Genomic DNA, 17,985 nt, shown 5'->3' with positions numbered 1-17,985 from the left:
AACGAAAAGAGCCAATTTCCCCTTTCTTCGTAAACTGAGAAATGCTGACAGTTGACAAAGACGGCTTGGAGAGGCATCAAAAAAGTACAGTGGTTTAACACCATGCATAAAAAGTGAAGAGGATGGAAGGCTATCCTGCTCTTCGCTCCCCGCGTCTCTAGTTTTGCCAATTTCCTGTGCTCTCTCCCTGCTTTGTGAGTGCTCTGAAAGCAACCAAATCAACAGATGTGACGTCCGCGATCGAGACTGATGTGTGAATGTGCCCTAAGTGTACACAGCTACCTTTTCATTTTTAGATTGACCAAGAAAATATCTAGGAACGAGGCCTTTTTTTTCTTTTCGAGGGTGAGGGCGGCATTGAAAAACATGCCTTTCTGAGATGCTTTTACAGATTTTCGCAAATTGGCCATAAGTGAACCAATTATTATTATTATTATTATTAATAACGAAGATATGTCGGAAATGCAGTACAGAAGTGATTGTAGCTATGGCTCGACTGACACTACTGCACAGATCACCCCATTCGCGTCACAAGGTTCGTGAGTGCAAACCAAATATCATAAATAAAGCGCAACCATTTAAGGGGGGACCAAAAAATCGCGAAAAAATCACTTTTTAGAAAATGTGATTTGCGAAATCAGTAGCTCTTTATCTACCTATCTGCTAAGTTTTTGATCTCTAGGGTCGGTATTTTAGTCACAATGCCAATTTATATAATCGATGTTGCCCAAATTTGGGTCGAAAACGACCCCCGAAACAACCATTTTCCGCGAGGCGTAGCTCCCATTTTGTGCGCGGCACCGTAGCCATCTTGGTCTCATTCGAAAGAGCCGCCTTTCGTTTTCAAATTGCCGCCTCTGCTGTTTACATTCGCCCATTGGTCGCATAAAAAATAGCAAGAAAGAAAACGTGGCATTTGCAATCCCATTGGCTTTCGGGGTGCACGTGACGATAAGGCGTCACCGCATTGGTGGAACTGGCCGACGGCGTCTGCTCGGCGCGCCCGAGCCGCGGGGAGACGGCGGAGACGTGATGCCGGCCGCGCTTGGTTCCTAACCGCGAGGTGCGTTCACGGCAAGAATTCGTGAAAAAAGTGAAAAAAAAATAGTTGATTAATCATCTCAAGTGATGCCCTGCCCCGGCTGTGCGCGCTCAGGCCGACGAAAGTCGTGTGCCGAACGATCGTGTATACGAGCCTGAAGTAGGCCTAGCGCGTTCCCCAGTACGGGAGACTGCTACTGCCAGTGGTCGCACCCGCCGCGACGGTGATATCGCAGGCCACAGATGAGCAGAAAGATAAGCTCAAAACAGAAAAGGCTTGAACTCGCGCCAATCCAGCAACGAAGCGGTAGACGGATTGTTTTTGTGACGATGACGACAGCGCGGCGGACAGTCCGCTTGGCGAGGCGGAGTTCACGATCGTCAGATAACAGTTTGCCGAGATTGGCGAAGCGTAAAGCATACGGCGGCGATATTGGCATTTAAAAAAGTGAACGGGGATAAGAAATCGCCGTCAAACTTATTCTCCAATGCGTAAACTGTGGGACACGTCGTCTTCGTAGAGCTCGCCATGCGTTCGCGCTGATCGGACCTCGTTCATAGTCCTTAGTGAATGCACTTGCTTCCAGTGCAATGCAGAGCACTGGGAAGCAGCAAACAGCTCTAAATTACATTTCCTTTTTGCAATAAACGTTCCTCACCGCGGTCTTGATGCGAGGACGTAGCAAAACGACGTACGCAAAAAAAAAAAAAGTCTCTGCCTGCATGTGACTCGCGCAGTCGAAAAAGTGACAACTGAATGTGCTGCAACTGCAAATTAAAATGAAAGAGGCGACACTTGGACGTTGGAAAGCAAAGCGACTACATTCCTGGAGGTTTCTAGCCATTTTAAAATGTAAATGTGTGCATTGCACCAGTGAATGTCTGTTAAATAATCCCGTTTCTTTTTTGCTCTTTTCTCAAAACATGCATTGTCGACCACTTGCAGTTTGGCGGCCTTAATATCTCGGCACCTATTGCAGATAGAGTAATAATTTCTTTTTCAGCATGAAGCCAAATATGCGGAGCACACAATGTTGCAAGTAGATTTTTTAATTTCTTGTTCAGAATTTTTAAAATGGCTTTTTTTTTTTTTGTGATCATTATATGCTATAATTTGAACTTTGAACTTTGTTATGCAGTAAAACAAGAAATAATTGCTCAATCAAAAAACTGCTTGCAACATTGTGTTCCTCATTCTTACTAGTGTCCAGCAATGTGTTCATCTGAAGTTTTTCTTCAGGGGTCATTTTGTAATTGTTCTTGTAAGAATTAGACTAATTGGCGTAATTATCTCATGAAATAATTGGATTACAAAATAAATAATTGCAGTTTTGGAATCTACACAAACCCACCAAGTTGCACCAATTTTGATTGGTAAATAAGGAAAATAGTTTTAAGACCAGTGTCCCCCCTTAATAAGAACTGAAATAAAACACAATGTAGTACAAGCTTAGATTTCACCTGCCTTCCGAGCCAGCGAGCCGGCTATGTCGCGTGCAGCGCACGGAGCACGCATGTGCTTATGAGATTGCTAGCATTCTTGTATTTGAAGAAACACCTCCTTCGGACTATATACTTATTCTTCTACTGCAAGATTTCCTTTGGTAACGTCGTAATATTAAAAAACAAATCTGTATATAGATGGCATGCTACAGGCCAAAACAATGGTCAACGAGCGGGCCACTTTATTTCACAGTACTGATGATACTTTAGCAGTTTTTAAACATATTATATAAGACAATATAATTACATAGCGGACTTACCTCGAGATGGACTTCTTACGTTTTTGCTAACGTGGGACGCATTCACAATCAATATTTACTCATCCCCATCTGTTGTCTGCTCTACAGTGCAGACGTGAATAAAACGTTTCTCACCTATAATTAAGTATCCTTCATGAAATTACGCGTCAGGTTGCCCAATCAAGACGGAATGCAGGTGGCATGTCGCGGTACGCCTGTGGGGGCGCGTCAAGGCGCGTACTTGTGCGAAAGAAAGCGCACGGCGCATACCGTGAAGTTAGCGAGCTGAGCCGGCGGCGTCCAGTGTGTGCTTTTCTGTCCGCGCGACAAAGCAACACGAGACGTCTGCATGTGCGCTTAAGCGAGCGAGCGAAAAGAGAAAACTTGCACGGGATGCTTAGGTGGTGCCGCCGCGTGTATCCCCAGTTTCTACTTTTCTGTCAGAGATGGCGCTCCCAGTCAGGAGCAGCAGCGCCGCTCGACGGCGCTTTGGAAGCCTATGAGTGAAATCAGCAGCGCACGCACGAGCTTCGTGCTTGGCTGGATGATTTTCATCCCAAGTAGTAGTAGCAAGTGGTTTTATTATAGAATAAAATAAAAATAATAAAGGAAGGAAAACTATTGTTTGCCTGCCCCGGTATTTGCTTTTGAAATGAGCGGAAGCACCTGAACTGGGGCAGCGGAAATAAAGGGATAGCAAGCAGACGGGTAGGAGAAATCAGAGGCGAGCGACAGGAAGAAAGGACAGTTGTCCCAAGTACAGACATTTTTAGTTTTTGTTATGTTCAGCCAGGCAAAGAAAAAAATTATTTCCGCCTATTTGTGTAGTACTGTCACCAAAACTGTATTACAGTAGAATCTCGGTGATACGAACTCGGCTGATACGAAATTCGGTGTGATACGAATTCATAAAATTCCCCGGCCGAATTGCATTGCGTTCAGTGGGCAAAAAATCGGATGTTCCGAACACTTTTTCTTTTCGCTACGGGTGATACGAACTTCAGTATCACGACCGGTCGAGGCCCACGCACACACGCACAGCGAGAAAAGCGTGCGCAGCGGCGCAGCACTGATAGCACGGATCACGCACACGCGCGCGAAAGAAGAAAAAGAAAAATACAGCGAGGAAAAAAACCGGCTTGGCAACCCGCGGCAGCAGCGAAGTTGGCGAAGAAGGCAGCGATATCTTGCCCCCCCCCCCCCCCCCCCCCCTCCTTCCGCTCTCTCTTTCTCTCCCCTCCCCCCGCATTTTTTTTTTTTTTTATCTCGTTGTTGCTTTCTGCTACTGGTGTTGTGCGCACGGCCTTGCGGCCCTCTCCACATTTCTCCGCCGCCCCGCAGGCCACGCTCTTCCGATTTCCGGAGTCTCCGCTGCAGCGGCAACACGTTGCTTCGTTTTCTCGTTTGTTGAGGCTGACAACGCGTTGATAGCGCGTCGTTTTGTGATCATCTCAGCAACGCGAAAAGATACATCATACTACAATGTCACGGAAGAGAAAGGCGCTGACCTTTAAAGACAAATTGGAAATTTTAAATAAGGTGGACAAAGAGCCCAAGAAAAGGCGCACTGACATGGTCAAGGAGCTAGGCCTGCCGCTGTCAACGTTGTCAACGATCGTTGGTCAGCGCGACCAAATTATGCAGAATGTGCAGCACTTCGCGATGAATTCTAAAGAAGCCAAAACTGCCCACCATGTGAAGTTGGAAGAGGTTCTTCTAACGTGGTTCAGAGAGGTCACGGCGGCCGGCGTCAACATCGACGGAAAAGTGCTTCGGGAGAAGGCAGCGGACATCGCACTCACACTTGGAATTGATGATTTTCAGGCCTCCGGTGGATGGATTCACCGGTTCAAGGTGCGTCATAATCTTTCATACAAGACCGTTTGTGGCGAAGGAAAAAAGGTCGACGCCTCCGCTGTGGAAGACTGGATGACAACCACACTGCCGTCTTACATAGCGGGATATGAGGCACGTGATGTTTTTAATGTAGATGAAGCAGGGCTGTTTTACAATCTCCAGCCCGAAAAAAGTTTGTGCTTTAAAGGCGATGCCTGCCGGGGCGGACAAAAGAGCAAACAACGTATCACAGTTTTGTTTTGTTGCAACGCCGACGGATCGGAAAAGATGCCGCTGACAGTCATTGGCAAATATCAAAAGCCCCGATGCTTTAAGGCAGCCGGTCGACTGCCCTGCGTCTACAAGGCGAACAAAAAAGCATGGATGACGTCTTCTTTGTTTATGGAATTCGTCACGTACCTCGACCGCAAGATGTCTTGCCACAACAGAAAAATAGTTTTGCTGCTGGACCAGTGCACCGCCCATCCAAAACAAATGACACTACAGAGTGTTAAGGTGGTGTTCCTGCCCCCGAACGCAACAAGTCATTTGCAACCACTGGATGCTGGGATTATAAGGAATGTTAAGCACCATTTTAAAGCTTTGTTGGTGCGCCGCCTCCTCGCGAAGATTGAAAGGAAGGACGCGAATCTCCAGATCACTCTTCTGGACGCTGTGCATTTTCTTGCAATTGCCTGGGATCGCGTCGTTCCTACGACCATCGCCAATTGTTTCGCGAAGTGTGGGGTTTTCAAATCTGCTGTGGCTACTGCCTCGCAAGTGCCAGACCCGATTCCCATCGATGTCTGGAATCAACTTGACGTCGACTGTTGCGTCGACGATTTCGTCACCGCGGACGACGACCTCGCCACCTGTGGTCTCCGCACGGTTGAAGATATTGCGGAGGAAACGTCATCACAGCCTGGCATTCCATGCAGTGACGAAGATGACGACGACCAAAGCGTTGATGACCCACCGCCGACGGCAGCAGAAACGATGCACGCCATCGATGTTCTGCGGCGCGCCGTGACCTCCGAGTCTGTGCGGGAGAAGACAGCGGCCCAATTTTTCAGTTTTCAAAATTCTCTGTTATCAGATCTCGCGGAAAAAAAGGTGCAGAAGGATATACGCGATTTCTTTCAACGAAAATAAATATTTCGTACCTGTTGGAAGGCTTGAAAACGAATTTTGCTCGTTTTTTGGTGATACGAAAATTTTCGTCTCCCTTTGAATTTCGTATCACCGAGATTCTACTGTACAAGGAAGCTGTAACAATAACACGCGAATGAGTCCCTTGGTATGGAAAGTAACAAAGCGTGATTTGTACCACAAAATAATATTCATGCAAGGCGCACAAATATTCATAAGGGCGCTTAAATGATTTCAGTAAAAACATTTTTCGCTTGGGACACGATAGCTTTTGAACGAGCTATATAACGATTCCGTCAAGGGATGCTGTTGGTACTTGTGCGATCATGCCGCTGGCATGACCTAGGGAGCCGTTTGCTGAGAGAGCTAGCTCCTTCATCATGGCCTACTGAACTGGAGTAAATTCAATGCCGAGCAAGAATCTCTAAAAGCGCTGCAATCGATCGCATGCCTCCCGGGCCTTTTAAAGCGTGATTGGCCAGCATTCAGCACGATTCGTTCGGAAGGGCAATAAAGCAAACTAATAAGTGCCTGTTCTTTTTCCCAGAATTACGTGAACACACTTGTATGCCCAAAAAATATGCTTACAGTCGAGAACACTATCGGGGCCTGCCGGCGCACGACGTTTGTCGCTTTGCTCTTTGCACAGCTGAGAAACACATTTGGACCACGTATAGAATGGAAGAAACATGTAGTTGGTCATCTGCTATTGAATATCGCATCACACCACGCGGGATCTTGACGGCGTTGCGAAAAGCACAGAAAGTTGTCACCAGACGAGACCACCAAATCCGCCGCACCATGCCACCAGCAGCGGAATGTTTTGCCCACCAAGGGGCGGGTGCCCCCTTCGCCCCTCCTCCGAAACGTCATTCATGACTTAGGCCGGGAGAGGTCTATTGTTTGCAGTCCGATTCGCTTTTTTTCTTGCGTCGATTTCTTGCGGTGAAAGCTTTTTGGCACTTCGCTGGCTGCAATCATCTGATCTCGCAAGAGCTTTGCAATAAGATAATTCAGGACAAAAAAAAAAACAAAAAAAAAAACAATTCCTGCGCGCTCGAATGGCACAAACGACCGACTAGCGAATGGCGCAGAACACAGGAAGAAAAAAGGCAGGCGTCTAGGCATGCTGGCTGCTGCATATTAAACCGCTAGGATCTGGCACTAGATATGCTAATGATGATAGCAGCAGCCCACGCATCATACGCACAGAAACGGGGGTTTCTGTTTCACGCTAGAGTTGCGAGCTGCGGCGCTGTTAATTTTAGCCGAATTCGTAATTGTTAAGCAGTTTTACATTGAAAACATAGGAAATCTGCTGGGGATTCTTAAAAATTCGTTAATTTGAAAATGTTTTTAACGTGGTGTTTGTAGTAATAAGATTTCACTGTAACTGGAATAAAAATAATGTAACTCTATGGTAGATGTTTTACTGCCCACAATTTTGAGAGGACGAAACGGGAAATTGTATGAACCAGGAATGTATCAACGAGGTTCTACTGTAAATAATTGAAGCATAAATGGTCATATTAAGAACCATCTCTCTGTTGAAGGAAGTCATACAGCCGCTGACAAAAGTGTAAAAGGTTAAACTAGGCAAAGACACAAGCGGAAGTCTAGCTCTAAAAACGTAGTTGTCTTGTTCTGGTTACACTCTGCTGAACAAGAGGACAATTGATCATATAATCCGCATGCTGATGGCAGTGATAGATGTACCCCATAAGGAGTGTGACAGCAATATTGATTGCATTTTCATTATAATGATACATAAGACAATACTGTACATTTATCATCATGTGTTATTCGCCTCTGACCATTAAATAATTAGCACTTTAATTTCTCTGTCTGTTTTGCTAATTGCGTAGTAAAGTAAAACCTCGTTAATACATTTTTTTAATTGTGTTGAAAAACATATTAGGGAAAGCATGTGATCTGCAAACTGTCTGACCTTTAAAATTTTAGCTGTTGAATGAGGTACAAGGCATTTAGTTTTGCCACTGTATAAAAGTGTAGAAAAATGTATCTCAAGTATAGACAGCTCCTTTTTTAGTTCGTCCTAAATGCAGAAGGGGTGTACAGTAGGATCTCTGGAATATAAACCTCACGTGGTCGCGAAAAAATTAATATCCGAAAATTCATGCAGAAATTCAGTTGCAGAAGCGTGGGAAAGGCATTCACGCCAATCTGCTTACAGCCAAGAAGATTTATTTACGGTCGCATGGCCATAGTTGGCCACTCATGGCGCATACAGCACTACAGGCGATCATGATGAGCACATAGTGCGACTAGCGATCGTGGAGTCAGCGATGTGTGAGCTGTGCGTGCCTGCCGTGTGCACTGCCACCAACTGCTCACTGTGCACAGCAGGACTGGCAGTCATGAAGTTGGCAATGTACAGGCCGCACTTTGCTGCAAACTGCTTGCAATGCATGTAGCACGGCTAGGGGTTGCAGAGTCAACAATGTGAGCAGTGCATAGAGCTCAAGGTTGCGGTTGCGCATTCATATCATCCGTAGTGGTGTGGGAGTGTTGGAACATCCGAAATTCCGCACATTGTGCACAGTGCACTCTGTCCGAGGAACTTTAAGAATTGGCATCATTCCGAAATTCGTATCACCAAGATTCTACTTCAGTAATCAATCCAGTCAGTTGCAGTTGACGGCAATGCCTATTCAGTTTGATTCTAGATGCTTCGCGCCCCTGACACCAATACATTGTGGAGCAGCCATCGCATTAGCTGACTCGCCACATTGTTGCTCTTTACCGTATTTACTCGCACAATGATCGCACTCACGTAATGATCGCACCCCTGAATTTTGAGGTCAAAATTTCATTTTTTAAATTCCCCGCGTAATGATCGCACCCCGAACATGGAGCCGCCTGGTGGTTGATCTGCAGTCATCCCGCAGCGAATGCATTCCGACAAGGTCCCAACCTAGTCTAGTAACGTTGGAGTTCCCATGATTCCATGCTTTGCGGCGTTCGCCATTTTGCAATTCGGCAGCGTCGTAGCGTGCTTTGTGTTTTTGTGCGAGTTTACGCCATTTCACCATGGGGCGGTATGCCAGTTACACCGCCGCGTTCAAGCTCAAGGCTGTCAACCATGCACTGGAGCATGGCAACCGCGCTGCTGGTAGGCATTTCGGCGTGGACGAAATGAGGATACGCTATTGGAAGAAGCAGCGCGAAAAGCTGATGGCTACGAACAAGACACGGCGGGCTTTCCGTGGACCCAAAACGGGCAAGTTCCCTCGTGTTGAGGAGGCGGTCCTAGAATACGTGAGGGACCTGTGCAAGGATGGTTGTGCAGTGTCATTAGAAATGATACAGACGCAGGCGCACACAACTGCCAGGAAGCTGGGAATCGCCGCAAAGGATTTCCGCGCTAGCTCCGGTTGGACGACTCGCTTTATGCGACGGAATGGACTTTCCCTGAGGCGGCGGACGTCGTTGTGCCAGCGGCTCCCAGCCGCGTATGAAAGCAAAGTGATAGACTTCCATCACTTCGTCACTAGGCTTTGCGAAAAATGCGGTTACCTCATGTCGCAAATTGGAAACGCCGATCAAACTCCACTGACGTTCGACATGCCCCGGAATACAACTGTGAACGAGAAGGGTGCTCGGAGCGTCCTCGTGAAGACGTCTGGCGCTTTCCCCGTGGCATCCATATACGTGCACAGATGAAAGGGTGGATGACTGCAGACCTGATGGTTGACTGGATCAAGACTGTTTGGGGAAGAAGACCAGGAGCATTTCTGCTTCCCTCGCTTCTGGTTTTGGACAGTTTTAGGGGTCACTTTGTGGACAGCGTGCGTGCCAAGCTGAAAGAGCTGCGCACGGACATTGCAGTCATTCCTGGCGGCCTGACTTCGCTGCTGCAGCCTCTCGACGTGTCTTTGAACAAACCGTTCAAGGACAACGTTCGACGACTTTATGCTGAGTGGATGGCGATGGGCCAGCATGATTTGACGCCGAGCGGAAAGATTAGAAGGCCATCCGTGGAGATGCTGGGCTCGTGGATCACAGAAGCATGGAGCAGTATCCCCGACGAGGTAGTGGCTAAGAGTTTTAAGAAGACAGGCATATCTAACGCTTTGGATGGAACGGAAGATGACTTCCTGTGGGATTGTGAAGATGCTCCCAGCGACGACACTGCCGTTTCCGATGAGTCGTGCAGCAGTGAAAGCGAGGATGGCGAGGATTCAGATTTTGATTAGAGTACTGACGAAAAAAAAATAAATGGGCATTGTGCACTCCATGTGATGCTTAATGTGCGTGTTTATTGCGAAGGTAAGCCTTACTCAGCTTTTATTTTTGGTTGTAATCGAGATATATGTTCTAAGACGTCTGACCTGCAACTTGTTTGCGTTTTCGGTGCTCAAAAATTTTTTGTAGAAAATTTTGACCGGAACAGCGCGCACTAAGACACAGACAAGAAGAGAGACACGACACACACGAGCGCTGACTTTCAACTTTTTCCTTGTGTTGTTGGAACTGTGTATATATGCCTCGTTCCAAACAATAAACACCAGTTGAAAGTCAGCGCTCGTGTGTGTCGTGTCTCTCTTCTTGTCTGTGTCTTAGTGCGCACTGTTCCGGTCAAATTGAGTTACCAACTTGCCCAAGCATCTGTTTGTAGAAAATTTACCCCGCGTAATAATCGCACCCCGAAATTTGCGTCAGTTTTTTAAAAAGAAAAGTGCGATCATTATGCGAGTAAATACGGTATGTTGCGTAAGTGTCCTTGTATGTGAGCACATGTCCGATTGATTGCCAAACATATTTATTATACAACCACATTTTGTTAAAATTTTGAGCGTAGTAGCCGGGAGCATATTTACCGGAAAGTAGTGTAATGCAGCTAGCAATATATAATTGAGGTTCTACTGTATACACCATAAACTCTCTCGAGTGGTGGTGTGCAACCTACACATTGCTGGCAACCTTTCTTGCCACACTCACAGCATGCACTTTTGGCTATGAGCAAGAATTCGTCATTGTAAAGCTTGAATAGGATTAGTGCTAAACAAGTTTTCATGAATGGGTTTTCTGTACTTAAACATCAATGTTTGTTTCTTTCTTGCTGGTATGAATTTTGGTTGATACACATATTTTTCAACACTGCGAGTTTCATGTCAGGATTTTATTTTACATACTTTTTAATATTATTACTACTACTTTGGGGCAGCAGTGAATTTAGGGAAATCTGCTTGTCTTATTGTGGATTCTTTTTTTTTTCCAGTCCATGTTTTTCTTTTTAGCTCAAACTGAACAAGGAGACATCTTCAAGATTACATTGGAGACTGATGAGGATATGGTATGTAACTGTTCTGGACGTACCTGTTCAGTTCGTTGTCTGCGCTGGCTTCACCTTCATTTGGTGTGCTTGCCATTTTAGGTTACTGAAATTAAGCTGAAGTATTTTGACACCATTCCCGTGGCAACCAGCATGTGTGTGCTGAAAACCGGATTCTTGTTTGTCGCCGCAGAATTTGGAAACCAGTGAGTACATCCTGTATTACCATCTGCTTGCTGCTTGTGTTTTTGTCAGATATCAGTTGAGGGCTCAGTTTATGAGCAGTTCATATTTTGACTGGCTTGGCACTGCTGTTGTCGTGGTCTGAAGGGGCTGACGTGTAGAAACTGTTGCGTGCAGTTGCCTGTACCAGATTGCGAGACTGGGTGAAGAAGATGAAGAGCCAGAATTCAGCAGTGCGATCCCACTTGAGGAAGGAGACACATTCTTCTTTGCTCCTCGTGCCTTGCGCAATCTGCTGCCGGTTGAGGAACTGGACTCACTGTCGCCTGCCATGGGCTGCACCATCGCTGACCTGGCCAATGAGGACACACCCCAGTTGTATGTGGCTTGTGGTCGAGGTCCACGCTCCTGCCTACGTGTTCTTCGCCATGGTTTAGAAGTGAGTCAATAGTGTGTAGTGGAAAAATTGCAAGTGTGTCGAGAGTGTTCCACTCATTGAATTGCTATGTGTACACGCTACTGGGAGGGGAGGACCAATGGTCCCTTTGGCCCAGGATGGGCAAAAGTATGCGCAGTGCAACAGTGAGCACATTTTGTTTCAGTGTTTTTCTTAAGCCTAACTATTTTGTTTCCTAAGAAACTCGCTTGAGTGTTGGATAGAAGGCGGAGAGAGGGGTGGTTGCAATTTGCTATTTGCAGGAGCAATTTCTAGACCTGTACTCAATGCAAGATATTTTGTTGCTCAGCAACTAAGCTTGATGAGTACAGCAGTGCTCCAGATGCACTATCTGCATCATTTTGATATGTTTTCATTTTCCTGTGCCATCCTCCTCCAGAAGGGGTAAAAAGATAATATTGCACCCCAGTTGTGCCAAAAGTGATGCTATTGCGATAAGGAACTTACTTTTTAGAGACATTTGAGCTTTCATTTGGCAACTTTCTGAAATGTTTCAGCGGTTGAATACTACCACTTGCATGCAACCAACACATGAATCGGAGCAAAAGTAGAACAAGAGCACTGCACGGGCTTGGACCAGGCTGGTGCATGATCTATTTCGCTAGGCCTGGGCTTAAAGCTGTGGTCGGCGGGTACTGCTTGTGCCCGTACATGAAGAGCGGACGTCCGGTGTTTGATGAGTGAAAAATTGCATCACATCAGCGTATGGGTCTTTTGGAACTAGCATTTTGTCTCTGCCGAAAGCCTTTGTGCACAGCAACATGATTATAATGGAAACATAGTTATCACCTGTATAGGTATTGAGAGTGAACACGTTTGTATTGAAGCGCTATCACTTGTGAGGAGTTGGCCATTCGCTTTTCGGAGTTTGTGCGTAATCATTTGCGTTTTCTGGAAGAAAGGGTCACCTCTCTTTGTCGGTCATTGGTTGAAGTACAAAAGCTTGAAACACGTCCAATAGGAACATGCTTTCTTTTTCTTTTTTTTTTTTAAAGGAAATTTAGTCTTGATATGAGGCACTTCGAAGGCTTGATGAATTTGATAAGAATGGCAAGAAGTATTAAGATAGTGCTAAATTAAAAAACAAATTGTTGTTTGGGTCAAGTATTTGTGACAGAAATTGTGTGCAGGACAGTACCAGTATTGTTAAAATGCGCGTGTCAGTGTTTGTAGTAAACATAGTTACACATAATCTAAATTTATCCCATTAGAAACAAACTGTGCTAGGTGACTCCATGATTCCACTCATGCTGCTCCCAGGTTGTTAAAGAATTGTAGTTCTGATTGCTCCAAACAGGAAATTCTTCTGCTCCAAAAATTGCTTCAGATCTTTGAATGGTTGAACCCACCATTGTGAGTGGGTTATGGCAGCAGTATGGTGGGTTACACTATTCTGGTTAGCTGCGATTACACCTCGCGCAGCTTGATTGTGCGATGATTGCTGCTTCGCATGCACGGGGTTGTTTCCTTGGTGAGGCACACATGCAATTAAGTGCACATGTATATTACAGTCGAACCAGGATATATCGAATTTTGGTTATATCGAACTCGCGGAATATCCCCTTGAAAATCCCATGTAAAAGTATAGGAAAGCCGCGTCATATATCGAACTTAATTTCACCGGTCGTTCGATATATCGAACTCCGCACCACGCACTGGAAAATGTGCCTTCCCCAAAGACGATCACATCACCCTTGGCCGTTTGCCGCGTGCCGTTTTCAAGCCACGTGCGGAAGGAATGAGAGGGGACAGTTCCGCGACCGCTGGTCTGGCCAGCGCCGCGCCCATTCCCCAAAGGCGCGCATCTGCAATTATCGTTTCCCGCGCGCCAACACATGACGTTTGCAAGCCATGTGCGTGGGTGTGCCCATCCTTTTGCCGAGCTATCTCTCTCCTTCAGCACGCGCAACGCATGCGCCAAGCCAGCTCAACCCATTTTCAGACAGGCCTCGGATGTTTTCTGCAGCGTTTGTTGCGAACTCTCTGCGCACGGCGGCGGCTGCTGACGTGGCTATGGCGCCTGCGGACGTTAAAAAACGACAGCTCTCGTTTTATTTTATTTTATTTTTTAATTTTTTGCGAGTCATTCTTTCCTATGGTTGTGCTGTTCGGACGTTAAAAAGCGGCAGGTGTTTTTTTTTTTTTTCTTTTTCTTTTTTTCGGGAGTCATTATCCTTGCATGTATGAATCAACGAAAGCACGCGCCAGCTGCTGCGATCATGAGGCGTGATAAATCGAACCAGGCTTGTGCAATAAAGCCTTCACGGGCACTCTGCCAAGTTCGCTCCCCGCCACGCAGGAGCTATCAAAAGATAAACGCGCCCCGACATTATCGCGTTATCGCTGCGCAGCATCTTGGCACGCTGCCAATGAGCTGTGGATGAGACGACCGAAACGAAGTGACTCGCGCCATCGACATGCAAGTGAAAACGCTCGCGATTTCTGCCGCGGCGACACAGAAACCTTGTTTTGAGCTGCTGCGGTGGCTCGAGCGGCGAGATCCAACAATATTGAAATTTTTCGCTCTGTCGCTGCCGCTCGTTGCTGAGATCGCTCAATCGCTTGCATGTGAGCGAGCTGGCCTTAACGCTTTTTTTTTTTTTTCTAATTTTCGGGTGCAAAAGTAGAGGGTGGGTTCATTATGCGAGTGGGTTGATTGCGCGACAAATACGGTATCGTTTTTTCGCATCGTAAGGGCCGTCACAAGCCGATTTTTGTATATCGAATTATCGATATATCGAACTATTTCGCGATCCCCTTCGAGTTCGATATATCCGGGTTCGACTGTATATGCAGCTGAAAAGTCTAATCCGAACTCAGTGGATCAAACTATTTTCAAACCTTACGAAATTCATATCAGGAAGATTTTACTGTAATTGGCATGCAACTGGTAGATTAGTTGCAGCCATCCAGGTTTTTCTTCGGTTAGCACACAGGTCGTCGCCAGTCACAAAAAAGCTTTTTTTTTTTTATTATTATTATTATTATTTTTTTAATGGCAAGTACTTTTATCCATGTACCCTTGTGAAAAAATGTGAACACCTCTAGGATTTCTCTTTTGCAGCATTAGCAGTATACTGTAAAAACTTGATAATTCTAACTTCGAGGGATCGAAAAAAAATGTTCAAATTCTATTGGTGGTGCATGGGGCCTATAGGGGCACTCTGATTTAGTGAAGACTTTGTTGCTGAGAAGCCTTTTCAGGGGCTGCATTTTATGTTGTACATCTAATTTTGTTTACCTTTCTTTTAGGCTGTGTTTTAGGCTGAATCTGTGCCCAATGACAAAGGATCGAAAGAAAGAAAAATAAAACGCTACAAATTCTGCATTTGATGCTTGAGCACCCTGCACAAACACTGTTTATGCGTCTACTTGTGCTACCCTCTTGGCTGCAGGCAAATCACCTTGCCCGACAATGAGACCGCCGTAGTCTGCATGTTGAGTGTGCTCGTATTCACTACAGCACCAGATGAGATGTTGTTGAAGTTCCTAATTGTGGTGGTTATATGCAGTATTAGCATAATTTAACCTTCACCAATGTGAAGGTTAAATTAGGCTGAATAGCTGAATAGTCTAACATAAATGGTCATTTATGTCGTCAAATGCACAAGCCAGATTTCTCAAGGTGGCATCGTATGTTTCAGGTTTCTGAAATGGCCGTGTCTGAGCTTCCTGGCAATCCCAATGCAGTGTGGACAGTTAAAAGGAAATCTGATGGTAAGAATCCATCCACTAGCCTTTTGTGCTTGTTTACATTTTTGTTTAACAGGAGTGTGGTGCTCTAGTTTGTTAAGAGATTTGTTTAATTTTCTCATCATTTGGCACTTTTGATGGGGTTCATGGAAGCTTAAAGCCAGGATACTTACCTAGCTCTAGCATTCACACACAAATTAGCTTTTATATTAGTTTAATGCAGCAGATTCCCACTGGTTCAAAAACTTATCTGCTGTTCCCTGACGTCTTTTTCAGGCTACGTTACTCTATTTATAAGCAGGTAAAACGCGCTTTTACCGTCTTGTGTGGACATTTTGCAATGGCTGTCATGCTCAACACAGAACTTGGATGTGAAGCTAGTGCAGGCTCTTTTCATTCAAGCAACTGTCTGCCTCAGGAGTCATAAAAAGGCTTTTTATCTTTCGTGCTGAAATGTGCTATTAATTTTGAATTATTTTTTACTGCAGAGGACTATGATGCTTATATAATAGTGTCCTTCGTGAATGCCACCTTGGTGCTCTCCATCGGTGAGACCGTGGAAGAGGTCACCGATTCTGGCTTCCTTGGAACAACACCAACACTGTCATGTGCCCAAATTGGGGATGATGCTTTAGTTCAGGTGGGTCTATTGTTTCATTCGGAAAAATTGTGTTCCACTGAGCTGACTTTGATATCCAGCGATGATGTACGGATCACTGAAGGCATGCTAGTATATAACATATATAGCGGCCGATAACTGCCGTTGCTGCGAGGCCCATTCTTGGGGACGAAGCTGATTCTTGGAGAACAATTGCTGTACAGTGCTGCAATATTGTTATTATCTCCGTATTTTCTTCAATTAGGAATTCATCGCTCCTGGGAAGTGCATACCTGCCAACCGTCCTGGTTCGACCGGGAGACTCCCGATTTTTTATTAAGTTTTTTGATTGTGCGACCAGTGCCCTAAATCTCCCGCCAAGTGGCCTCTGCCCACGCACGAATGGTTTTTGCAAAACCCGCACCAAGAAATCGGCAGCTGCATTATAATTGCCAGCATCACCATCAATGGCTGCACTGGCACCATCGGCTAAGCAACTGGTCGAGGCCAATGCAAGACAAAGCCAAAGTAGCTCTGGCTGGCTGCATAACAAGAAAAAATAGAGGTGTGCACCGTGCCGATTTTCATAGACGTTGGCGTGGTGGTCATTTGTAGTCTGTGGCGGTGACGGCAATCATGGTGCAGTCTTTGCAGCCTCCAAATTCAGCCTACACTTCTCTCCCCCCCCCCCCCCCCCCCCCCCTACCCTCCATTGGCATGAATAAAATTCTCAAGATTGATCTTGCCAGTTTGGCTAATATGGAAGTTTAATAAGTAAGTGCAGCTCTTCAGAAGGGCGCAAAATTTCAAACGCACACTCAGTACAGTGCGCTAGGGCAAAAACTGCGGGACGGAGTTGGTCCACAGCACTCGTACGGCCACCCTAAAGGGGGAAGTGTTTTGCTTTATATTTTAGTTCTATTTGTTATTTAACCTGAAGCTTTTTTTTTTTTTTTCTTTTTTAGGTCTACCCCGAAGGAATTCGCCACATTCGTGCTGACAAGCGTGTCAATGAATGGCGCACCCCAGGCAAGAAAGCAATTGTAAAGTGTGCTGTTAATCAGCGCCAAGTTGTGATTGCGCTTACTGGTGGAGAACTTGTCTACTTTGAGATGGATCCCGTGAGTATCGCTTGTTCTGCAATGTGAAATGAATTTGCTATAGGTCACCTGCCGTATGCGGCTTTTTTGCTGTGGTGTCAAACCATGCTAATGCTCACAAGTATTGCCTTGGTGTGCTAGGTGCAGTATCAAAACATTATTAGACCAAGTTGACTTTACCATTTGGCAGGGATGAGCAAACAGCTGAGTGCACAAAGTGCAAATGCCCCTTGGGTCTTTGGGGTAGCAGACGACACTACCCAAAACCGGTGGAATAGCATCTATTGCCCTCCTAATGCTTAATAGGGTCAGGCAATATGGCGACGTTTCCAGTGAACTGGGGGCAGTTCCTCGCCTCACCACCGATTTGACCTCATTATTTCACCATCTCACATTCTCGGTAAATTACCCTAATTGCTTGCGTAATGAACCCACCCCCCACTTTTGCCGTTAAGAATTTAAAAAAAAAAACACGCTAGTGACTAGTGCGTCTGTTTCGCGTCGTTATCTTGGCAGTGTGCCAGCACCTTTGACAGGCGTGCCGGCATTTGCATCACAGTAATTTTACCTAATGAATGCCTCTGGGTTGGTTGTCTGTATTTGAAATGAAACTCTTGCGAGAACGATGGCTTTTTCCTGTTTAGTTAAAAGGGCTTCACTTTATGCATGCTGTTGGGAACGTTAGGGAGGGATTAGGGAGGCCTGTTTTTCGGTGATTGCTGGCAGCACGCATTGTGCCGCGACGCGATCGCTCATCCGAAGTAGCAGGAGCAAGGCCTGCTCATGTCCAAACTAGCTACTGTCCGGCGTCATAGAATTGCTTCTGTCCAAACTAGGCTTCTAGGTTGAATTAGCTGAATTTTCAAATTAATGGGGTCAATGTTAGATTT

At 45.8% G+C, this 17,985-nt stretch overlaps 1 protein-coding gene across 4 annotated transcripts in view; it reads left to right on the top strand.

Annotated features, from left to right (window-relative positions):
* The window catches only part of Sf3b3 (splicing factor 3b subunit 3), a 61,243-nt gene that overhangs the window by 24,765 nt on the left and 18,493 nt on the right, over window positions 1-17,985 (top strand). For all 4 annotated transcript variants that reach the window (XM_084590004.1, XM_084590005.1, XM_084590003.1 and 1 more), the window contains exons 8-13: window positions 11,011-11,085; window positions 11,167-11,270; window positions 11,425-11,686; window positions 15,349-15,421; window positions 15,886-16,037; window positions 16,961-17,116. In XM_084590004.1, coding sequence (XP_084446130.1) covers window positions 11,011-11,085; window positions 11,167-11,270; window positions 11,425-11,686; window positions 15,349-15,421; window positions 15,886-16,037; window positions 16,961-17,116 — 822 coding nt within the window. The remainder of the gene's footprint in view (window positions 1-11,010; window positions 11,086-11,166; window positions 11,271-11,424; window positions 11,687-15,348; window positions 15,422-15,885; window positions 16,038-16,960; window positions 17,117-17,985) is intronic.

Source organism: Amblyomma maculatum, chromosome 1, assembly GCF_055883805.1.
Source record: "Amblyomma maculatum isolate TAMU_Amacu chromosome 1, ASM5588380v1, whole genome shotgun sequence".
NCBI lineage: Eukaryota > Metazoa > Arthropoda > Arachnida > Ixodida > Ixodidae > Amblyomma > Amblyomma maculatum.
Note: the sequence above shows the minus strand (reverse complement) of the source record. Positions and strands in the feature narration are given on the sequence as shown.